Source organism: Cetorhinus maximus, chromosome 25, assembly GCF_964194155.1.
Source record: "Cetorhinus maximus chromosome 25, sCetMax3.hap1.1, whole genome shotgun sequence".
NCBI classification, from domain to species: Eukaryota; Metazoa; Chordata; class Chondrichthyes; order Lamniformes; family Cetorhinidae; genus Cetorhinus; species Cetorhinus maximus.
Window position 1 is genome coordinate 4,341,109 of NC_135903.1, and position 25,409 is coordinate 4,366,517.

The 25,409-nt window shown below is 40.6% G+C and overlaps 1 protein-coding gene across 1 annotated transcript in view; it reads right to left on the minus strand.

Annotated features, from left to right (window-relative positions):
- Positions 1-25,409, minus strand: part of top2a (DNA topoisomerase II alpha) — a 53,402-nt gene that overhangs the window by 24,817 nt on the left and 3,176 nt on the right. The window contains exons 5-22 of the mRNA XM_078529299.1: positions 24,078-24,223; positions 23,315-23,412; positions 22,679-22,891; positions 21,167-21,340; positions 18,835-18,936; positions 18,196-18,333; positions 15,218-15,356; positions 13,609-13,766; positions 9,273-9,398; positions 8,459-8,569; positions 8,178-8,283; positions 7,701-7,810; positions 7,522-7,614; positions 7,135-7,249; positions 5,534-5,655; positions 3,163-3,311; positions 1,532-1,763; positions 549-683 (exon numbers count right to left, since the gene is read on the minus strand). Of these exons, the coding sequence (XP_078385425.1) occupies positions 549-683; positions 1,532-1,763; positions 3,163-3,311; positions 5,534-5,655; positions 7,135-7,249; positions 7,522-7,614; positions 7,701-7,810; positions 8,178-8,283; positions 8,459-8,569; positions 9,273-9,398; positions 13,609-13,766; positions 15,218-15,356; positions 18,196-18,333; positions 18,835-18,936; positions 21,167-21,340; positions 22,679-22,891; positions 23,315-23,412; positions 24,078-24,223 (2,467 nt within the window). The remainder of the gene's footprint in view (positions 1-548; positions 684-1,531; positions 1,764-3,162; positions 3,312-5,533; positions 5,656-7,134; positions 7,250-7,521; positions 7,615-7,700; positions 7,811-8,177; positions 8,284-8,458; positions 8,570-9,272; positions 9,399-13,608; positions 13,767-15,217; positions 15,357-18,195; positions 18,334-18,834; positions 18,937-21,166; positions 21,341-22,678; positions 22,892-23,314; positions 23,413-24,077; positions 24,224-25,409) is intronic.

The window sequence follows — 25,409 nt, forward strand, 5'->3', positions numbered from 1 at the left end:
CCATTGTCACATGAGGGGGACATGGTAATAATTAATTTTAGTATTTTTAAAGTTTTTTCGGACTGTCACTGGTCTCCCTGAGACAGCACTTTGTCTCAGGGAGAAGTGCGCTCTTTGACAGATGGGGATTCCACCCCCCCACCACCCCCCAAAACAGGAAGCACATAGCGCTTCCCATCGGGCCCGCCCACTTACAATGGCGATGGGCCCCATTTCAGTGGCGGGGGTCGGCTGGCCACCAAGCCGGTGGCGCCCGCACGTCATCCGAGGGCAAAATTCTGCCCTGTACCTCAAAACAATGCTGACATAGCCAAACAGCACTAGAATTAGAAACCATGGGTAAGCGTGGAAGTTCGACTTAACCATTCTCCAGTGGATCGCAAGCCAAACCCTGTTACAAAACCCGTGTAAAACTGATGCAGCTGAAAAGCAACTACAAAACACTTCACTCTGAGGCAGACATTAACAGTAAATGCCTGTTTAAAATCTTTCCTGTGCTACTTTTATACAACATCTGTAGTTTAACAAGGTATGAAAGCCCAACTTACCTGAGTCCATGTCTTGACTGGGAGTTCAGAAATTTCGACTGTGGTGGTATTCAACACTGAGATTTCACCATTAATCATGAACTGATTGGCACCCAATTCAAAAATTGTACCCTTGAAGTTCTTGTAATTAGGAAGCTATTGATAAAAAAATCCAACATGCACATCAGAATTTACATTCAAAAGTTCAGTAAAAATGAATACCATGTTTAATATAAACAATTTGTGCTACCGCGCAGCAAATCAATTTCATCAGTTATTGATTAAAATTAATTTACCCAGATTACAAGATTCTTTCCAACAAATTTCTTAATAGTGTGTTAATACAAAGGAGGATGATCTTATGGCAATTGTTCTAAACTGGGACAGGAGCATAGCAGTAATGTTATTGGGTTAGTAATCGAGAGGCCCAGGCTAATGCTTCAGACATGGGACTGGATTTTCTGAGTTGGGGAGACTCTGGAGACTTTTAAAAATGGTGGCTAGGACCTGATTCCAGGATTCTCGGCATTTCAAATCCCACCACAATGGCTGGGGGAATTTAAATTCAATTAATTAATAAATGTGGAATGAAATGCTAGTTGTGAAAGTGTTTATTCAGCGGGATGACGGTTCAATGCGCCTTGGTCAGATGTTACTGCGGTCAACAGTAAGCAAATGAGGTAAGCCAGATGTAATTGGGAGGTGGGAGCAGAGTACAGCCAACACATGTGCAGCATCTCACCTACAACGGGAATATGAATGGAGGAGCACTGAGAAGAAGATTGCCAAGTAGACCCACAATCAGCATGGTGGGTGGTGGGCATCAGTCTTTATATGCAGGATTTTAATATTATGTGATGTTGCAAATTAGATTGAGGATAGGGGGTGGGGTTCATGAATCCATGATTACTAATCCATTTGAAAAAGGGTTCTTCAACTAAAAGATTTTGAGAATCTCTGCCTTAAGGAACTCAAGTTAATACAAATGGAAACAATTAACTTACCATGGGCACTGGATCATCTCCATCCAGCATACGTCTGACATTATTAACAATTTCTCTTATGTCATAATTTGGGATTTTGCATGCCCATCCTGTGCCAATACCATCTGCACCATTCACTAGCACCATAGGAATAATAGGGATATACCACTCCGGCTCCACTCGCTGATTATCATCATCCTGGTATTTCAGGAGAGCATCATCCGATGAGGGGAATAAGCGGCGAGTCAAAGTACTAAAGGAAACAAATTGTGATCACTACTGCAATTCATGGAAGCTAGCTCAATTACAATTTTGACAGTTTATGTATCAAAAAATGTAGGTGTGGCCCACCAATTTAATCTACTGAAATTGCATCTGTAATTTGCAAGTGTAAAAGTAAACAGTAAAGATAATTTTACCTGACTGCATAACAATAAAACGTGAAATACTATGAGGAGTAGAAAAATGTTGAAAAAAATTAGGACCTAGCATAAAATGGTGAATAATATTGAAGTAACTATGTTTGAAATTCAGGGCTTGTAGTTCTTCATAAATATTGAGGCTTTCTCAAAGTTCCAAAAGCAGGACCTTTAGTTTGATTGAAGTATGAGTGTATTAACTTCTATAAAAACTAGAACCTATAAACGTTAAAAAAAAAAGCAGGCTTCCAACATAATTCCTTAAAAATCTATATCTCAGAACCACGTTTATATTTCAGTGCCCCGACTCAAAAAATCAGACCACAAATTTTCCCACGCCCTCTGCAATCAATTTCTGTCTTTTCATCATTGTCCATTTTCAGGCTGTAGTCACACGGTGTAAAAAGATCATGCCCTTTCTCCTCCCCTCACCCTAGAAATCTATCATCTGTTTGCAAGGTTCCCTTGGTATCCTGTTTGCACCATCATTCAGCTGCTAGGCTCATGGTCCTGAGATGTCTCCCTAATCCATATTCAAACCCCATATTCCTGCCAGTGGTGAGACTGCTCTGATCCAGAAGGGATGTAGCTAATGACTCCATACTGACATTCAGTTCTCTCCAAATATATGTCAAATCCATTGAGTCACTGTACCATTAGTATTTATTATCCATAAAATCTTCACCCATCAAGAATTAGATCAAACATTTCTGAAAAAAAGAAATCTTCCAACATGGTATACTCTTATTCGTTAGAAAAGATAATTGTACTAGTCCAGGTGTCCTCAAATTAAAACTTGGTGATATGGTTTAACTTTCAGAGGTCAATTCCTTACCTGCAATAAGTAACAACTGGAACAAATAAAAATTTGGTATCTTAAATAATTCCCGTCTGTTCCGAATTTGCGGCTCAGACATCTCAAAAAAAAGCATTTCAGGACACTAAGATGAGAGGAGATCTGGTTTCATTGAAAGAAAACCACAAAATACACTCGACATTCATCTAATAACAATTTACAGTACAACTTAGCCAGCATGAGCATTGGGAAGCAGAAGAACAATGAAATCTGGGAATATCATTTTAGTGGTTGACAAAAAAGAAGTTGATCACTAATAAATAATTTTTAAAGTCTTCCTTTAAAAGTAGCCTTCAAAATGGGTCAGTAAAATAAATCCCTCCAAAACAATTTCTAGCTGCTACCAATTATAGCTTAAGCGTTGTAATGGCACCCACCTGAGCATAGTGAAAATGTATCGAGGACTTGCTGCATCTTTGCCTCCATTAAGCCTTGTACCAAATTGACCAATTGGCTGCAGAAGATTGATATTATTGCTGCCCACAAAGTTCTGAGCTAATCCAACAATTGTCATCATAAGAGATCCCTGAAAACATCAGTTAAAGCAGTAGTTAACAAAATGCATTAGAGCTTCAATGTAGCAAATGATTTGATTGGATGTTCATTCGTTAAAGTAAAATCAGGAATTCTTTATGCTGCCAGAGTGCTCCATTTATGCTACAATGGTATCTACTTACATTTTATCAGGCGACAAACAATAATTATGGGCAATATTTTAGTAGTCCTAAATTTTAGGACACACAGCTTTCACCTCTCTTCCAAAAACAAATCTACAATTCAGATAATTAAAGACCGAGTAGACATACTTTAATAATTGGTGATGGAGCTACACTTCCAACTTCATAATTCAATTAAAATGTAACAATTTCTATGGGTGGAATTTTCCGACCCCTCCTGCTGGTGGGGTCTTCTGGTCCTGCCGAAGTGAATGAAGTAAATGTGTATAGCACGTCCTATTCTCACATTTTGTGCAATTATTTTTATTCATTCATGGGATGTGGGCTTCCTGGCTGGGCCAGCATTTATTGCCCATCCCTAGTTGCCCTTGAGAAAGTGGTGGTGAGCTGCCTTCTCAAACCGCTGCAGTCCCTGTGGTGTAGGTACACCCACAGTGCTGTTAGGAAATGAGTTCCAGGATTTTGACTCAGCGACAGTGAAGGAACGGTGATATATTTCCAAATCAGGATGGCCAGTGGTTTGGAGGGAAACTTCCAGATGGTTGTGTTCCCATTTATCTGCTGCCCTTGTCCTTCTAGATGATGCTCTTGGATTTGGAAGGTGCTGTCTAAGAAGCCTTGGTGAATTCCTGCAGTTCATCTTGTAAATGGTACACACTGCTGCTACTGTGCTTCAGTGGTGGAGGGAGTGAATGTTTGTAGATGTGGTACCAATCAAGTGGGCCGCTTTGTCCTGGACGGTGTCAAGCTTCTTGAGTGTTGTGGGAGCTGCACTCATCCAGGCAAGCGGGGATTATTCCATCACTCCTGACTTGTGCCTTGTAGATGGTGAACAGGCTTGGGGGAGTCAGGAGGTGAGTTACTCGTTGCAAGATTCCAAGCCTCTGACCTGCTTTTGTAGCCACAGTATTTATATGGCTAGTCCACTTCAGTTTCTGGTCAATGGTAACCCTCCAGGATGTTGAAAGTGGGGGATTCAGTGATGGTAATGCCATTGAATGTCAAGGCCAATGGTTAGAAAAAAAGACTGTTTACTGAGAATTAATCTTAGTCACTTCCCTCTTTATTGTTGTTGAAAATTCATTTGCAAAGTACCTTCTGAGCCATTTTTAACACTCAAGTGATTTTTTTAAATACAAAAATTACGCAATAACCTGTTGAGCATTGAGTAATTTGTGTTTATAGAAATTGTTATTAATAACTGTTAGTCAGTAAGCTCTTTGTTTAGTTCAAGAATGTAGGCAATGCTACCATAGTCACATTTATTCACACTGAGTTGTCATGAGAAGGTGGTGTGCTTTCTCTTGAACTGCTGCAGTTCTTCAGCCAACGATACTCGCACAATGATGTTAGGGGGAGCCTAGTGCATGACTGCAACTATGTGCAGAGAGGGCACCCTCCTTTATTCAATGTTTTGATAATAATAGCAATTTTTTGTGATTCAATTTAATGACCTTCCAAATGGCATTTGCATTTATGACATCCAAGTTGCTAGTCCAGTAACGATACAGTGCTGAATTATCAATAGCGCACTGAAAGGTAGGTCTATGGTTGTGGTACTTGAAGATGGGACGGGGAGGAGAGGCTTCCAGACAGAAATGCAGTGGAATCTGATGGTTTCAAAGAGGCCATAGGCAGTTCGAGGCCCATTCTCTTGGGCCTTTTGCTATGAAGCTGCTAATCCCTGATCTCAATACTGAGAGATTCCAGACTCTCAGAGTAGACGACTTCGCATAGCTCAGTGCTCTTAAATACCATAACTCATTGTGAGCAACATCTGTTAATATTAGTTTTAAAAAAATTGTGTTTCAGCTTCATAATGCAGGGCTACCGCTGATTATCAATTACAGAAAAAAATTAATAAATCACCCATAACCAACACAAGTACTGTACTGAAAATCCACGTTTGTAACTAAAAGCTTTGTCCCTTCCCCAAGAGGAATTTGATATATGCCACAAAATTCACTTAAGCATGAATTCTGCAATTATCATTAATAGTTTCCAAGCTAAACAAATCTTTAAAAAAAAATATAAGAGAAAAATTAATAGCAGTTAACCAATAAAGTCTTACCTCACCATGATGATAGGCTGAAATCTCAGCAACAGAACCAGCCAATTGGGCAACTTTGACTTCACGTTTATCATTTCGCTTAAAACAGGTGAATAAAACCTTGCGCTGACCAGGTTTCAGTCCTTGATTAATGAATATGTTGAATGAAAGAAATGTTAAGACAAATATTCTAAACTACAGTGCACTCTCAAAGTGAAATTCGAACTTTGATATCTACTGCCATCCTGATGGAGATTAGCAAATCCAGCAGAAGCTAGAGGCGTATTTCCAAGGTGACATGGCTCAGTAGAACAATGCACGGTATATTTAAACACATCTACCAAGAAATGTCATATCAGAAAATCTGAACTTAAATGGCTGAACACATATTTTAGTCAAACTGACCACTTTCTCATTTACATTCACATGCAGATGTTACAACTTATAAAATCCCATCTCTGTTCCTATTAACCTATATTCATGAAACTCATTTAAGAGAACTAAAGGAAATCATTTATCCACATGCCCCAGGTTTTTTCAGGATATTAGAAAGTTTGGATTTTGTTGCATCATTTCTATCATATGCTATATCATTATAAATAACTGGTGAAGCCTCAGCTGGAATATTGTGTCTAATTTTGGGCAACATAGTGCAAGAAAGAGAAGGTGCAGAGGAAATTTATTACAATGGTGTCAAGGATGAGCAACTTCAATGGAAAGACTAGAAAAGCTGAGATTTGTTTGACTTAGAGCAGAGAAGACTTTGCAGAAATTTGATAGAGGTGGTCAAAATTATGAAGTATTTTCATTGAATGTATAGGGACAGTGGCTGGAGGGTCGATAACGAGGATAGCAATTCAAGATAACTGGAACAAGAACCAGAGGGGAGATGAGAATCTTTTAATGAAACAGCTTGTTAATAGTCTGAAATGCACTGCCTGAAAGGGTGGAGGAAGCAAATTCAATGGTAACTTTCAAAAGTGAATTGTGTACATACCTGAAAAGAAAAAATTGCAAAGCTACATGGATAGAGCAGAACAGGGTTAGTTCGATAGCTCTTCACTCAGAGGGTGGTGAATTTTTGGAACTCTCTGCCCCAGAGGGCTGTGGAGGCTCAGTTGTTGAGTGTGTTCAAGACTGAGATCAATAGATTTCTACATATTAAAAACATGAAAGGGATACAGGGATAGTGCAGGAAAATGGCGTTGAAGTAGAAGATTAGCCAAGATCTCTTTGAATGGCTGAGCGGGCTCAAAGGGCTGAATGAAAGAACATAAGAACTAGGAGCAGGAGTATGCCAACGGGTTGGTACAGGCATGATGGGCTGAATGGCTACTCTGTTGCAGTATTCTATTTCCTATTGTCTATAATTGATTAGCAACAAATCTACATATCCAATTAAATAACAAAACGTACAAGAGATGAAATAAAGCAGCCAACTTTTAGCCTGTTTGCTATCTACAATTTATCATGAAGACCAGGCACATTCACAAGTAAGGAAGAAGAGTGATAATTAATCAATCTTTAGACAATTTTAAATGTTTAAAACATTTAGTTAGAGAATTAAGGTTATGCTATAGACTAACAAATAAAACAACGCATTTATTACAGCTAAGACTCACCATCCACGATTGAAGGAATTGACCTCTCATTGTCAGAGTTTGAGAAGAGCACCAGTTCCTTATTGATGAAATCATTGTATGTCAAATGTTTTGTTTCTTTCCCATACAAGTATTGCTGTAAAAATGTAAAAATGAGTTTATGGAAGTATCTCCTGGAATATTCTTACAGTAGAGCAGGCTATGCCCTGCTCCTCAACACACAATTTGATAATGCCAATTGGAAATTTGTCCTTCATAATAGCCAAGGGTTTACATACTTGGTAGTTTTGTCGATACACAAATTATATTATTCAGCTTCCATGTGGCATATTCAGAATGCTAGTTTATAACATTACTACTTCAAAGAAATACGTTGTGATTTATGGTAAATGAATTTTGATACAATACATCTGGTAATCCATGTATTTTTCTCTGTCTCCTGTCAACCATGAAGTTAGTCAGCCATTCTTTACGTTCGTCGATTTTTTTCCGACTAAATGCCTGAAGAATTAAAAGGATTATTAATTGAAGCAGTTTAGGTAACAAAACTCTGATTTTGACAACACATTGTAGCATTCAGTTCTCACCAGGGTGATCGCAGCATCATCTTCTGGTCCGCTATATTTAAAGGGGATTCGATGCCTCTGCATTTCAGCAAAATATTCCTTAGCCTCCTTTGCAGTGCTCGTACCCAAACCTAGATGATTTAAATTCAATGGTTAGATGTTAAACCAAATACCTGAATACACAGAACTAGAATATCACAAGGAAAGTCACGTGAGACACTTCTGGACAGTTAAGAGTGGAAATTCAAACTGTTTGCCTGTCAATCAAAAATGATATAAGGTACAGGCAAAGGGAAAAGAAAACTGTAAATTTTATTTTAATGGAGTCAGAAAGCAGTCCTACAAGAATGAAGAGCAGATTCTAATCTGATCCATTTACAAGAAAAACGAAGTGATGCTAAACATGCTTTTTTTAGCTAGCAGAGTAAACTTTTATAATAAATTAAATTAGGTTCTTACAGAGTTAAGAGTACCACCACACAGGGTTTTTAAACAGACCTTTGTAGTACTTTATTCTCCAAGTTTTGCTGTTGTCCGTGTTAGTTTTCCATTCTTCAAATTCAGGGATACTGTAAAATGCCAGTTCCTGCTTGTTTTTTGACACCTGGAAAAATCACATTCTGAGTTTACATAGGCTATCGCCTGCTTCTGCTGCATTAGTTCACAGAGCACTAAAGTAGTTTTAACATAAAATTAAGTCTGATTATTCATCTTTTACATGATGGACCTTTCCACAATTATTATTTCATTTAACACTATTCAAAAATATATGAACAAACCTTCACAATTGGAGTAATAAACTCCTCAATAAAGTTATGCCTGAGCAGTGAAGGCCAGTTGTGATGAATGAAATTGATCAACAAGCCCTTGATGTGTGAACCATCTTGATCCTGCAAAAGAATAATTCAGTGGAATTAGGATTCACATGGAATATTTTCCACAAGCCCGCATAATGGAATGCATTAGGACAGAAAGAATTTTATAAATAAGATCTCAAAAAGATTCCTCTTTGTATTATCCACAGAATTAATTTATCATATTCCATTTGTCTTCATAACTGCTGCCATACAAATCAAAATTGCTCAAGCTGTTAGTACTGTAAATAAATTTTCCTACGATTCACTTAATAACATACTAAATTATAAGATTACCTTCAGCAGGTACAGCATTTTTTACCTTAAAATAAATGCAAAATACGGTGGATGCTGGAAATGTGAAATGAAAACAGAAAGTGCTGGAAATACTCAGCTTCTGAACTGAACTCTTCAGGACTGAAGGGTCAGGTTCGACTGAAAATGTTAACTCTATTTATCTCTCCACAGATGCTGCCAGAGCCACTGAGTATTTCCAGCACTTTGTTTTTATTAGCAATTTATATCTTGTTTACCTACAGGCATTCACTAGCAATAGAGTGCAATTTGAATAGATTACAACTTTTTGTGGAGTTGGGAGAGATGGCATAGGGAGGAGAGGGTGATTTGCAGTATTGCTGCAAATTCATGTGTGACAACCTGGATATTCATGGCCTGAACTTTTACAAACTGCTAGAAAAGATGAACTATTTTTTCAACACTACAAGTCAATTAGACCAACCTGATCTGTCATAATCATCAGTTTTCCATAACGGAGTGTCCTCAGAGACTCCTCATCATCATAATTCTTCTTGTACTGAAGACCAATGATTTTTATCACATTGTTGATCTCAGCATTTTCCATAATCTGCAAAAACAAAAATACCATTGACACGCAACCCAAATGTTTCTGATTGCCTACTAAAGGAGCAACCCATTGTATTATCCATTGAAATCTTCAATGAACAGAATGGTTCATTTGCTGAAGTCCTACTCAGATTGGGCAGCACTCCCCTTCCTGATCTGACCCATTGTGGTTAATCAAAGCAGAGCTATTGGTGGCCTGAGTGCTGGGGACACATCCTCACTGCAGAAAGCACAGAAGTGTGGGAAGAAACAGAGGAGAATGGAGCACTGCACATTCTCGTTTTAGAAAAAGATGTTACCACAGAAGAACATGATGCTGCTTTACATTTATAGTGAGGACAGTCCAACAAGCACAGCCACCATCAGAACTACCTTAGTGAATCGTCTAATAATATATTAGTTGAAAAGCACTCTGTGGCAACTTAAAAATGTGGAAATGCACTACATCAGGGTTGTCCAACCTATGGTCCACGGGCCAGAATCTGGACTGCCATGTCTCTCTATCCAGCCTATGGACTCACTGTTCAAAATACAGGTAAGCAGAAGTGACAGATCTACAAGGGGCTGCTCCTCCAATCATAGGCTATTTCTCTCCCACGTCTGCTGTTAATAGGCTCACATGTGAGATAAACAGCTTATGATTGGGGGAGCAAAGAGGGGCAGAATTTTGCCCTTGATAGGCGGGTGGGCAGTCGATCACCGCTGCCATTTTAAGTGGGCGGGCCAATTAAGGCCTGCCCAGCGGGAAGCACTATGCGCTTCCTATGTGGAGGGGGGGTGTTCCCCAACTGTGAGACTGCGCTCTTTCGCGCACATCTCCCTGAGACTAAGTGCTGCCTCAGGGAGAGCGCTGACAGTGTTTGAAACTTTAAAAATAGAAAATTAAAAAAATTATTAACATGTTCCCCTCATGTGACAAGGTCACACAAGATGGGACATATTACTAAATATCACAAAAACTTTATTAAACTTTTTAAAAACAGACATGAAACTTCATCCCGCTGGTGGATGAGGTTTCATGTTTTTTCAGAAGCCTGCTGGGGCTCCAGCCTTAAGGTTGGACGGGCAGGGCCTTTAATTGGTTTAACTGCCCTGTCATTGGTCTCAATTGGGATGACGTGTGGTGTCATCGGGTGTAAGTCCTGGCGTCACCGCGTGTCATTTTATGCGTCGGTGGGCAGGGCCCGCCCCCGCACGCCAATTGGAAGATTCAGGCCTATCTTTCTGAAATTTGCTCATTTGCCCCTTGAGTGGAAAGAAAACTGAATCACAGTGCAGAAGAGGCCCTTCGGCCCATCAAGTCTGCACTGACATGTGAGAATAAACACCTGACCTACCTACCTAATCCCATTTACCAGCACTTGGCACACAGCCTTGAACTTTATGACGTGCCAAGTGCTCATCCAGGTACTTTTTAAAGGATGTGAGGCAACTCACCTCCACCACCCTCCCAGGCAGTGCATTCCAGACCGTCACCACCCTCTGGGTAAAAACGTTTTTCCTCACATTCCCCCCAAACCTCTTGCCCCTCACCTTGAACTTATGCCCCCTTGTGACTGACCCTTCAACTAAGGGGAACAGCTGCTCCCTATCCACCCTGTCCATGCCCCTCATAATCTTGTACACCTCAATCAGGTCGCCCCTCAGTCTTCTCTGCTCCAACAAAAACAACCCAAGTCTATCCAACCTCTCTTCATAACTTAAATGTTTCATCCCAGGCAACATCCTGGTGAATCTCTTCTGCACTCCCTCCAGTGCAATCACATCCTTCCTATAATGTGGCGACCAGAACTGCACACAGTACTCCAGCTGTGGCCTCACCAAGGTTCTATACAACTCCAACATGACCTCCCTACTTTTGTAATCTATGCCTCGATTGATAAAGGCAAGTGTCCCATATGCCTTTTTCACCACCCCACTAACATGCCCCTCTGCCTTCAGAGATCTATGGACACGCACGCCAAGGTCCCTTTGTTCCTCAGAACTTCCTAGTACCATGCCGTTCATTAAATACTTCCTTGTCAAATTACTCCTTCCAAAGTGTATCACCTTGAAATGTGGCCCCTCACGTGAAAAGGTTGGACACTCCTGCAATATATAAATGCCAGTTACATATCGGGCAGGATTTTTACCCACTGGCCACAATTTCATGCTGGCTGGCCAATTATCGGCCAGCCAGCGTGAATCGCATCCTGCAACACTGAGTGCTGCGGGGTTGGGGTGCGGGAGAAGGGTGAGCGCAGAAGTTTATGCATGTGCGCGGGTGCACAGAGCTGCCTCAGGGAGCTGCAGAATTTTAAAAACATAAAGAAAGAATTTAAAAATGTTACAAACATGAGCCTTTGTATCACAGGTATTGCAAGATTTTAAAAATGAACTAGCACTGCAATGCAATGCATGTGGTCCACCTGTCATTAACTATCCACCAAGACAGCAACAAGCAACTTGCATTTATATAGTGCATTAAATGCCCCAGCTCAGGGAACTTGATGACATGAATGCAGTTCAATGAGAAGCCACAAATCCATATTTTGGTTCTAAATGAATGCTGGAATAATTAGATCCCAGAATCAGCTAGAAAAGCTCTTTCAGGATGCTACAGCTCTCCTCAGGGACTCTAGGCTAAGAAGGAAGAGGGTGTAGAAGGAATTAAAGAAGGAGCTAACATTGATTTCTGTAGAGCAACAAGCAATGTTGCATGTCAACTAGCCCACTCTCACTACCTGCCCAGGTTTATTGATGAGAAACAATGCACATTCTGGCATAATTATCAATAGGCCACTCCATGCAACAGCACAACTTTCAGGAATGCACAATAGGGTCAAGCTTCTCAAGTTTAAATTTAGACACAAAAGTAACATGGGCCAGAATTTCCCCCCATTGGGGGGGTTGTGCGGGGGCAGGCGTGAACCTGATCGGGGATGCGCTGCCATTTTACGTGGGCGGGCCAATTAAGGCCCACCCAGTGTGACGCTTGCCTGGAAGCGCTGAGCGCTCCCTGTGCGGGCGGGGACGGGAGATTCCCTGAGAGGTTCCCTGCGCTCTTTCGCGCATGCGTGCAAAAGAGTGGAGATCTCCCTGAGGCACAGAGATGCCTCAGGGAGATTTGTTTCGGTGCTAAAGTTTTAAATAAAGGTTTTTAACACTTTTAAAACATGTCCCCTCATGTGACACTATCACATCAGCTGGGACATGTCAAAGAATAAATCTATAAATTTTTATTAGATTTTAAAACACTTCATGAAACCCCATCCTGCCCGCCAACCTTAAAGTTGGACGGGCAGCTCATAAATTGAATTAATTAGGTTTTAAATGGCCTTAATAGGCCCCGCCCCCCCACTCGCCGACCAGAGAATTCTGCCCATGTAAACAGTCTGCACTGTCTGATCCAAAAGTATTCTTCCCTGGCCGATGGATATCAAGGAATAATATCCCTCAGCCTTCAACACAGTTATTTTTTCATCTACAGTGCCCATAATGATGTCAACTACATGGGAGTAGCTTTCACATGTACAATGATAACACTGAGCTTTATTCCTCTACTGTCCGTGCGCAATTAGATATCTTGTCCAACATCTAGTCTTTGAAATACCAAAACCAACATCTCAGCTTTCACCACAAACTGCATCCATGGCGCTGATTCCAGCCCCCCTTTGGGTATCATCTCAGGCTGGACCAGACTATTCACAAACTCAGCATCCTAGGTACCCTGAGGCATAGCTTAAAAATCCATACCCTCTGCATCACAAAACTCACTCACTTCCATCTCTACACTTGCCCCAGAATGCCTTCTTCTGGAAACATTACCTCCAGACTTGACTATTCCAAGGCTTTTCTGCTGGTCTCCCACCTTCCTTAAGCATCAAAAACTCTTGCTGGCAAATCCCATTCCATTTGCCCATCACCTGTGTTCACATTAACCTACATTGCTTCCTGGTCCCCTCAATGCCTCAAACTTAAAATTATTGATTGAATCCTTTCCTGGCCTCACCCCTTCCTAGGTGAGGAGTAACTTTTTCTGGTGCTACAGACACCTATCACTGATTTCTCCAAATCTAACCTCTTGTGCACCCCTTGTTCCCTCCATTAACAGACTTGCCATTTAAATGTTACCTTTGTGAAGTGCTTTGGGGCATTTTTCAACACTTAGCATGAAAAATAAAAGTTTTATTCCATCACTAAAGGACAATTTACACTTTACATCGACCTACCTGTTTGTGAGTAGCTTCTCGTACATTGAGAATTTTCCCTCTAAGAGGAAACACACCATATCTATCTCGTCCAACTATTCCTAGACCGGATACAGCCAAGGTCTTGGCTGAATCTCCCTCTGTCAGGATGAGGGTACAGCCATGAGAATGTTTTGTCCCTGAAAGAAAAAGTTTCAACTTTATGGTCACATAACAATCTATATCTAGATCTACATCTATATGTTTTTTCCTGTTCAAGTGATGTGACATCACTGGCAAGACTAGCATTTAATGTTAATCTCTAATTGCCCTTGACAAGGTGGTGGTGAGCCACATTCTTGAAACCCTTTCAGTCCGTATTTTGTAGGTACACCCAAAGTGATGCTAGGGAGTGAGTTCCAGGATTTTGACCCAGTGACAGTGAACAAATGCCAATTTATTTCCAAGACAGAATGGTGTGTGGCATAGAAGGGAGCTTTCAAATGTTGGTGTTCCCATATGCCAGCTGCCCCTGTTCTTCTAAGGAGTAGAATGCAGAGGTTTGGAAGGTGCTTTCGAAAGAGCCTTGGCGAGTTCCTGCAGTGCATTTTGAAGCCACTGCGCATTGGTGGTGGTGGGAGTGAATGTTTAAGGTGTTGGATGGTATGCCAATCAAGGGAGCTGTTTTGTCCTGGATGGTGTCAACCTGTCCTTTATAGAAGTAAGTCAGCCAATCTGGCCTGGTCTGCCCTACGTGTGACTCCAGGCCTACAGCAATGTGGTCGACTCTTAAGGACAATGAGGAACGGCCAACAAATGCTGGCCTTGCAAGCTACGCTCACATCCCATGAACAAATAAATAGAAGAAAGTTCTGTTGTGACTTCACCAGGTTGGCACCTCATTTTTAGGTATGTCTGATGCTTCTCCTGGCATGCTTTCCAACAAGCCTCAATAAACCAGCGTTGGTTCCTGGCTTGATGGCATGGTAGAGTGAGGGATAAGCTGGGCCATGTGATTACAGACTGTTACAGCGGCTGAATGCAATTCTGCTGCTGATGGCCCAGTGAATTATGAATCCCAAGGTTTGAGCTATTATTGTGTCCTTATCTAAAGCAGCCAAATATCTGTAACTGTACAAACAAATGCACATCTAATTGTTACTTATGTTCTTCCAAATGTCAAGATCCTTGCAATATATGAAAATTTAGTTTGAGAGCATTAAATTTAATAAACGAGGCTAAGTTTTGACCAAAAACCCAGTAAAATCAAAGCCCCAATGCCGTATTAACAGTCACAAAAAGAACCATTCCAACTGGATAAATTTTACTCACTACTCCCAGTGCTTGATAGGAAGGCAAATCAAATCACTGGGTGCAGTTGCCAGCATGTCTGATACATAGCCCTCCAAATTGCCTTGAACAAAATAAGGCCACAAATCGCACAGGCTGGATTTATCCTGTTGTTATCTGTAACTGCACCCAAAACGCCAACTGAAAACCATTTCATGATCACTTCATGCATAAACTGTTACATGGGCAGTAGCTAGCTGAATCTAACAATGAGAATTGAAAACCTATACTTTACTACTCCGACACAGTTGGTCTTCCCCAAAACATTAGTTAGTGACAAATGCCAGAAATTTCAACATACCAGCATCGTTAGCATCATCCAGTTTAGGAATTCCTTTGATTTTTGTTTGTTTTAATCCTGAGCATTTCTTATTAAGCATATTCTGAGCTTTAAACTTAACCCAGTTCATGATGCTTTCAACGACACCACAGTTAATTGCCTACAACAAAAACAGAAGAATACTCAAGTGAAGCACAGTTTCACAGTTGTTTTTATAGTCCTGGTCCAAGCAATAAAGCAATTTTTAAAAAACCATAAACATATAAATATTCAAAATCAGCACTTAAGTAACACTGTAGTATAAATCAATAGGGTTCATGAAATAGATGTTTAAAGTTGTAGCTACAAGGAAAGCATCTTTGCTGACTCCTTTCTCTTTGGAAGTTTTTGGTCTCTGTTATCACTTCCCCAATAAGGGCATAGCAGAGAAAAGGAACTAGTATTACAGAAAATTGCATTTGTGTTTTTGACTTCTATTACTTAATGCCAGTATGTTGAAGCTATTATGCATTCCACAAGCAAACATTATTTAAAATATTCTGCATTAAGGCACCTGCCTTCTGAACAGTGGAAAAGCACTGGCGACTAAAATTGGGTATAAATGTGAAAATCATACCAGTGCCCCTGCCAGGACAGATAGTGACATACCTAGGCCAGGATTTTCCGGTCGATGAGCGGGGGGGGGCCGGGGCCCACTCGCCGACACCTAAAATGACGTGGGATGACGTTGGGCGGAACTCCCGACATCACCCCACCCCATTTAAATTTTCAGGTAGGCGGGGGCTCAGCAGAATCAACTGTGCGCCCGCCGACCTGTCAATGGCCAATTGAGGCCATTGACAGTCATTAAACTAAGTAATGGACTGGGCGGGCAGGCCAGGAGCCCGGGCGGGCATTAGAAAAAGCATGAAACCCCATCCACGGGCGGGATGAGGTTTCGTGTAAGTTTTAAAAAATGTAATTAAAGCGTATTTAAAAGTTATGGACATGTCCCAACTCAGGTGACAGTGTCACATGAGGGGACACGTCAGGGAATTTTTTTTCTCATGCCTCCACCTGCCCGTTCTTAAACCGTCCCCCCCCACCCCCCAAACACCCCAGTGGGGGGAGAATTCTGCCCCTAGTAATCAGGAAGCAAGGGTAGGGGGCAAAAGAACCAAAATATGGCAGAAGAATACAAAGCGTTAACAGATGCTTTTGCAGAGTAGATGGGTACAGGGCAGATATAGAGAAGTGTTAAGTATACTTTGAGAAAAATAATGTAAGCAGGCCTTAATAATAAAATTTATAAAAGACTGGAGGGACAGAGATGCACAACTCTTGGTGGTGGAGGAAGTGAACGTTTGTGGATGGTGTGTCAATCAAGCAGGCTGCTATGTCCTGGACAGTGTCAAGCTTCCTGAGTGTTGTTGGAGTTGCACCCATCCAGGCAAGTGGAGAGTATTCCATCACACACCTGACCTTGCCTTGTAGATGGTGGACAGGCTTTGGGAAGTCAGGAGGTGAGTTACTTGCCACAGGAGTCCTAGCCTCTGACCTGCTGTTGTAGCCACAGTATTTATATGGCTAGTCCAGTGTAGGTGCAAAACTGAGTTTTTTAAAAATGTATTCATGGGACGTAGGCGTCGCTGGCTAGGCCAGCATTTATTGCCCATCCTTAATTGTTCTTCAAAAGGTGGTGAAGAGCTGCCTTCTTGAACCACTCCAGTCCTTGTGGTGTAGGTACACCCAGTGCTGTAAGGGAGGGAGTTCCAGGATTTTGATCCAGTGACAGTGAAGGAATGGCAATATATTTCCAAGTCAGGATGGTGAGTGACTTGGAGAACTTCCAGGTGGTGGTGTTCCCATGTGGCTGCTTGTCCTTCTAGATAGTAGTGGTCATGGGTTTGGAAGGTGCTGTCTAAGGAGCCTTGGTGAATTCCTGCAGTGCATCTAGTAGATATTAGACGCATTGCTGCCACTGCACATCGATGGTGGAGGGAGTGGAATATTTGTGGGTGGGAATAGTGGTGGGAGTGAATGTTTGTGGGTGGGGATAGTGGAGTGAATAAATGTTTGTGGATGGGGTGTCAATCAAGCAGGCTGCTTTGTCCTGGATGGTGTCAAGCTTCTTGAGTGTGGTTGGAGCTGCACTCATCCAGGCAAGTGAAGAGTATTCCATCACACTCCTAACTTTGTAGATGGTGGACAGGCTTTGGGAAGTCAGGAGGTGAGTTCCTCGCCACAGGATTCTTAGCCTCTGACTTGCTCTTGTAGCCACAGTATTTTATATGGCTAGTCCAGTTCAGTTTCAGGTCAATGGTAACCCCCAGGATGTTGATAGTAGACAAACAAAGCCATAAAAATGTAAATGAGATTTATACATTGGCATTCAATGAAAAGGCAAGATAATTTTGAACAGATTAGGCATAAGGTCAGAGCAGGGTGTACAGCTTTGCACATTGTTATACATAAAACATTATGGATTCACTCACTACCTGCAGAACAATACCAAGAATGAGAGGCAACAGTTCTGAAAAACTACTTCAAACATAGCGGCTTTTGTTTTATTTTCTTAAACAAGCTGAAATAATGAACATAACAAATTCTCAAGATTATGATAGTAGCGTAGTTGCAGTACCAAAAGGACAAACTCATGAGGACTGTTAAATGATGGTGAATGTTAGAAGGTCTTTTCACTGTGAGTAGAACTTAAAATGTTTTAGCACAATAACTACTGAGCCAGTGATTCCATCACTCTCAAGGGAACTAGACAAAATATTTCAAAAGTAACACAAAAAAGGATACAGGGAAAGAACATGATTTAAAGTGGATAAGCCAGCTAAAGGCTAATATTGGCACAGATACAATGAAGCAAATGGCTTCTTTCTATGTTGTAATTTCAATGATCCTATGAAATTCTTGTGAATTACTCAGATATAACATACCTTGCATTTGAAACACCAAAAATCTAGTCAAGGGTGTTACTCAAAACTGAAAAAGTCAAAAACCAAACATACCGCTTTGATGAACTTCTCGGACAACACACATTGTGACCCAAAGCTCTTTGCTTGAAGGGTCATGTTCTCTTTGGTCTGGGAGTCAAATGTTGGGTTTTCAATCAAACTGTTCACAAAGATCCAAAGGTGATTCTTGATCTGTCATAAATCCAAATTTACAACTGTCAATAATACACAAACAGGCAACAGAGAATAATAGTTGTGTCATAAACAGCAAAGCAAACTATTATACAGAAACCCTTAAAAAAAATAGATTAAAATTTATTTCCTATGATCAACAAGTCAATTTTCTTTAAAAAATAAGGCATTCAGATGACAAACATTAGGCTGGGTCAGACTGACAATATAACTAAATAACAACATTACTGTTTTTCTTGAAAAGACTGCACTTTCTATTTCAGAAATGAGAGAAACTGGTGATGTTTTAGTTTGTACTCTTGTTAGTACAGGGGATCCCTCCAGTGGTCATTATTTGAAATGGATACCCACACAGAAAATCACTGGGAGTTACATTCCTTCTCATTTAAAATCCATCTTCTATTGCATATCCACATATCAGGCTGTCAATTATGTCAAAAAGATAAATTCCATTTTCAGACATCTGTGACACTGTCAAGCTGCATTTTATGCAAACCTTACCTGAAATGGCTTCACTGCAACCCCTCCTTTATTTTTCTTCTTAACAACTTCAATTAGTTTGTTCACTAATTGGTCAGTGACATAGTCAACATGTCTACCACCCTGTAAAAAGAAATTGTTATATTAGGTATTAAAATATCTCAAGTGCCATCCTCTCACTTCAATTGATCCACTATTGATGGTGGTGCATTCAAACATCTAGGCTCCAAGCTCTGAAATTCTTTGCTCAAACTAATCTGTCTCACCAAATAATTTGCAAACCTCTTTAAACCCCATCTTTTTGGCCAAGCTTTTAGTCACCATACGTACCATCTCCTTTGGTTCAATGTTGATTTATGTTGAATTACAATTTTGAGAAGCAACTTGGCATTTTTTTTCTACATTAAAGATCCTATATAAGTGTAAGTTGTACTTATAAAAAGGTACAATGAATCAGACTTTCAGTTAATCCAATATTATTTAGAAAAGGCATTCAACTTCGTAATTGTAAAATTACATTTTCATTCTTTTTATTTTGTATCCATCAAGGTTGGGATTGCAGAAAAAGATGACAGAATGCTTAATATATTTGCAGCCTAGTTTAATAAGCACACCCTTGTTATCTGGATGGAAGTTTCTACAGAGTCCCAAGTGAATTTTCCATTTGCCACAACAGCCATCCTGATAGATTCTCCAAGATTGACAATTCAGTGTCAATTTCTTTCTTTGAAAAACTCAATTATGGGAATATGTGCTGTCTACTTGGACTTGTTACAAATTGAAATGATACTGCTCAAAAAAGTCAAGCGTGGATTCAAACTCACTGACGGCACAAATAAAATTACACAATGGGCGGAATTTTCTGTGCCTGTTAGCATCGAGCGTCATGGCAGGCGTGAGCAGACTTTAAAGTGGGAAGGCCAAAAATCAGTTTCATGCCGTTGTGAAACCAGCGTGCAATTGACTGCTCCATCAATGGTGGGCTGCCTAACTTCATTTTAATAAATCTGCATCTCATCATAAGCCCTGCTTGCCACAACAATCCCTCCATGCAGGATCATCCGGGCACACCTGCGTGATTGCATGCCGATGTTTTCACAACTGTACATAAGCAGCGTGCACCTAACGAGCTGCACTTCACTCAGAACTTTGAGGTTTGTTTCCCTATCTTGCTTTGTGCAGCAGTTATGGTCATCAGTGCCAGACTTCACAGGTGGCACCAACGTTGCTTTTAGGGGGCTCACAGGCAGGTCTCTATCTATCAGGCCAGCCGTAAGGCGGGCTGGCTTTTCAACAGCCGCTGGGCTAGGGCTTGCTTGGGGAAGGGGGAGAAGTGGCCTCAGGCAAGGGAAGAGGCTGCAGGGTGAGGGCTGTGCTAGGGAGGGGGGTGTATCCCAGGGTGTGTGTGTGGGGGCACATGTTGATCTGTACAAGTGGTCTCAAGATGGTGAGGGCTGAGAAGACAATCTCCAGAGGAGAGGAAGCCAGATGGAGATGTGAGGGCGTGTGTGAGAGAGTGAGTGGTGACGTCCCTTGAACTGGCAGTGAATGAGATGCCAGTAAACATGTGATGGCCTTGTGAGTGTATGTTTAGAGTGATGAGATGGTTGCTGCACCCTGGCAGCATGGATGAGTTCATTCATCCTCTTTCTGCACTCGATGGCCAACCTCCTCTGTGCAGCATTGGCACCAACCACCACCTCCCAAGCCGGAGTGGTGAGATTGCTGGACCTCCTGTGGCCAGAGCAGGAGGGTGGGGGATATCACGGCGGGCCTCTGAAAGGCATTCCAGTCACTGAACCCTTCTTGGCTTTGAGGGTCATGTCTTCACTGGAACAGTCCTGGGCTGCAAGCATTGAGAACTCTGTGGGCAACTGCAGTTTAGACATGGCACCTGGAGTGAGGAAACAGTGAGGCAACGGTGTGGTGGCGATTCAGAGACCACCCACCAGCAAGACAGCGTGTTTCCATGTCTGCATAATTAATGAGGCAGGAAGCGGACAATAGTGCGAAAACCTGCCACTGTGGCAGGCGGGTAGATTGTCCTTTTTACCGCCCACTACCGCACCTAGTGGAATGATTCCACCCAATGTTCCATGCAGTCCTCAACCTAAACTTTCTGATCCCTGAACAATCGTCCTGCAAAACACCTCACATGATAGCTCTGTAAACCACTGTCTTGGTTCAGATCAGCCAACTTACAGATTAAAATATGCACCTCTGTGGTCTGTACACAGCTTAGCTACACCCTGAACAAACTAGTCAAGAGAACTATTTCTTTTCAGGTCATGTCCTCCAAGGCAAATCTATTTGGCCAAAAACCTGTAGCTACTAAAAAGAAACATTAGCTTACCTTTGTGGTAGCAATGCTATTTGCAAAGCTTATCTGTTGGAAGCCTTTCTCGCTCATAGTCATACAGACTTCCCACCGTTCATTTACAACTTCGTGGATTATTTTTAGTTGGCTGCCTGTTTCATCCACTTTGTCTTTTACATAAAGGTCCACATAGCTACGGAATCCAGAAACCTATAAGCAGAAAGACAAGATGAGGTACCAGTTTTGGACACTGCACTGGATTTTACAGTATTATGATGTCAGCGCTTGCCATCATTACTCTTCTGAAACTGACATCAGAGTCCCCACATGCACAGTCAAATCCAGAAGTTGCTGTCAGTGATTGTGTGCTTTTCCAAAGGGTACACCACTGAAGTGCCCCTAGACTGCAAACAATTAGAAATCACTGAACTGATGAGAACTTTCCCTTTTAAGCTATTAGTCTCATTGTAAAACCCCTTGAAAAAGTCACACATTACTGAATGAGGCATAACTGTGTTCAGCAATGTAATAAGTATTGCTGAAAAGCCTTTCTGGCCCTGAAAAACTAATTCAACATCTGTGGATGTCAAATTTCTCCAGTATGATAAATAATTCACATATGTTTAAAATATATTTTCCCTTTGTGCTATTTCTACTGCTACCTTAATCTTATGCGTATCTCCCCATCATTTATTTCAAACTCTGTAAAACTGAATTACAAGTGAAGGATACTCAGTGCATTTCTCTCCCTGGTTGGCTGTCAGAATACTTTCAATGTAATTGGCAGTTTACTTGCTTGATGACGTGATTGCTGGACACCTGGAGATCCCCTTGGCTTGGCGCCAGATTCAAACTAACATCAGGAAAGGGGAAATGCATGCCAAAGATTACACAAAGTTTTTTGTGGGTAGCTTTCTTCGGGGTTAGTAGCAAACACTGTTGCTACACTGCTGACTGCAAAATCCAGGCAGTTACCTAATTTACTTATCAATTCTGTTCAAGTGCACTTAAATTGAGATTTGCAGAGATTACACAAAACCTTCTTTACCCTCCCACTGAAACTGGAGAACAGAAGAAGGGAAGGGGAATGCTATGCATAAAAGTAAATCTAAATAGTGGGTCAACTCAGGAGAATCCATGGACCAAGAAACACATGGCCTATTTGCCTTCTTGTCCAAGAAATGCTAGGTACAAATCTTACATGGATATGAAATGCATAAAAACTTTTCTGGGATCAGTAATTCTGAATGTACAACTGGATGTTTCATTTTCACCTTGAAAATAAGCTGCAGCAACATTGTTACATTATTTTCATTTTTCTTTCTAAGATATAAATGTAAGTTGTTTTGGGTTAGTCATTATTTAATATTGGACACTAAAATTACAGTAAATCACTATATTTATTTTAAAACTATACACTAAAATGAAACAAGTTCCTTAAAGTAACTTCAACTCGCCACTTTTTATAAACACTGTGGCAGTCAGATACAGCCATGTACCAAAACACCTCTCCCAAATCACCCCAACAGCATTTTTGAAAAAACGTACGGGTAATTTCTTGCCATTTAGGAATACTTTGACTCCTTTGCAGGTACCAGCAATATCATATGCTCTCCGTGACATTATCGCCACAATATCTTTGTCAAGGATCTGCATCTTGAATTTAGGGAGATCAGGTCGAAAAGTGATGCAAGTATAGTCATCACCATCGAAGGGCTTGATTTTAGCTTCTTGTGCATCTCCCATATTGTTCATCCAAGTCTGCAAAGAAAAGCACAATAAAATTAAAGAAAACCGGCCTCAATTAAATTTCATATAATCCTAAAAATTATCTAAAAAGATTTTATTTAGGAACTTAATTAACTAAAGCAAATATGCTACCTGCATTACACTTCAACTAGAATGTATTTCTTGAAAACTTGGAAAACAAGAATACCAACATGATTCAAAATAGATTTGTTATGAAAAAGTCCAAAAATTGATGCAGATGCAGGATGATTTTTTTTCTCAGTAATTCTTCAAGACTGCAGCACTTGCTAAAGGTACAGGGTGCTTTGTAGATACCAGCCTAAGAACTATCTCACATTGCAAACTGCTCTGAGCAAAGGTTAATATTAAGGTTCTTTTGAACCCAAGCTAGACCAAAAAGGCTTATTTCAACCTAGAGTTATCAGTTCAGTGCACCTGTTTGAAAGATTTCTTGTACTCCCTGCAAGCAGTTTCCACTGTAAATTTTGTGCTGAAAATGTTGCAGAGTTTTGCACCATAACCGTTTCGACCACCTGAAAGAAACAAATAAAGATTATTCTTTGTTTGGTAGGTTACAAAACAAAAACTGATGGCAGCAAATCTGTAACTTTTTTTTATATAGTATTCAAAACTTTACACATTGCCTGAGTCAGAAAGAGTGAAATTCAATTATCATGAAGAAACAAAACATTATGAGCAGATAAGCATTATCTATCTATATTAAGGATCTTAAAATGTGCACTGTATTTCTGTTTGTACAATGAAAGCAAGGTTTTGCATACGGTCTTACTTTTCTGGTCCATTTATAATAAAATTGCTTAGGTCAACCTGTCATTCTGTAATTAAACCCTCCCACAAGCGATGTCACTACATCTCAGTTTTGCCTCTCCCAGTTCCTCAAATTGTACCACAAAGAAACTCCTATATTTCAAACTTATTTCTCAAACTTTCATACATTTTGCTATTTAACTATAAATAATACATGTAACACCCAAGACGCCATGGCATCTAACAATTTAGTCCATGACTGGTCACTCTTTCATTTGTAATGTAGAATGACCATTTGAGATTTTTCTTGAGCTTCAATGTCACATGCAAAGTGCTTTGTCTTATGGCAGACACTAATATCTGCAAGCTATTTAAATCTAATACTTTTAAGTAGCTGAATGCTAAATAATAATGAATAACACAAACATACCAGTAACTTTCTTCTGGTCATCATCATAGTTGCTGGAGGTCAGTAACTGGCCAAAAATGAGATTAGGAACAAAAACCTTCTCTATTTTATGCTCCACAACTGGAATTCCCTTTCCATTGTTCCACACTGTAATGGTGTTGTTCTCACTGCGAGTAAAAAACATAACAATTTCACTTTCTTCATTTTATACACAATTCCTCAAACCCTGTCCACCAACTACAAGGCACAAACAAGCCCGGATGGGTGCAGTTCCAATGCTCAAGGAGCTCAACACCATCCAGGACAAAGCAGCACACTTGATTGGCACCCCACTTAGCACTTTAAACACTCACTCCCTCTGCCATGAACATAGGGGCAACAGTGTGTACAATTTGTAAATGCACTGCAGCAACTCACTTAGCCCCTACCAACAGCACCTTCCAAACGCATGATCCCTACCATCTGGACAAAGGCAGCAGACGCTTGGGAACACCACCACCTGCAAATTCCACTCCAAGACATACACCACCCTGACTTGGAATTATACCAGTTTCTTCACTATCGGGTCAAAAATCTAGAACTCCCTCCCTAGCAACACTGTAGTTGAACCTACACTACGTGGACTGCAGCGGTTCAAGAAGATAGTTCACTGCTATCTTCTCAATTTGGGATGGGCAACAAATGCTGGCCTTGCTAGTGACATTCACATCACAGATCATTTTGTTCATCACCAGGCATGGCTTTGTCACATTTTAATTTATGCTGAACGATTTAGCCATACCTCTGGTGATGCCAATGGCAGTTGTGGGGCTACATTAAACTGTGTGGCGTTAAATTATTTAACATTGAGCTGGTTATGGTATTAATAGTTCCAAAGACTGATTAAATTGATCCTCTGATTCTTCAGGTGCTTGGCAGTAAATGTAACAATACAAATAATATGAAGGAAACTTGATTATGCTAAAAAATGTGCAAATACTGTACTCCTATTTCTAGCATTTTATTTTTAAATTATTGGGATCAAATAAAGTTTTCAGACTCATCCCACAATTGTGGTTCGCCATTTTGTTGGACAAAGCTTAGAAAAATGCCAACAGGTCAGAGCTCATCAAGCTGTGCTCAATAACTGGACTAGTGGGCATTTGAACAAATCATATTTACAATAAATGTTAAACCAAAGTCTGGCATTCTTTTTCACAAGATGTCACCTGGGTCTCACTGAAACGTAACTTATAAATATGATTGCACACAGCATATAATTTTTCACATCATGTGACACAGTTCACTTACATAAATAAGATTACCGTAAAAGTCAACTTGCACGTGGAGTAAGCTTTAAAAACTTTGAATTAA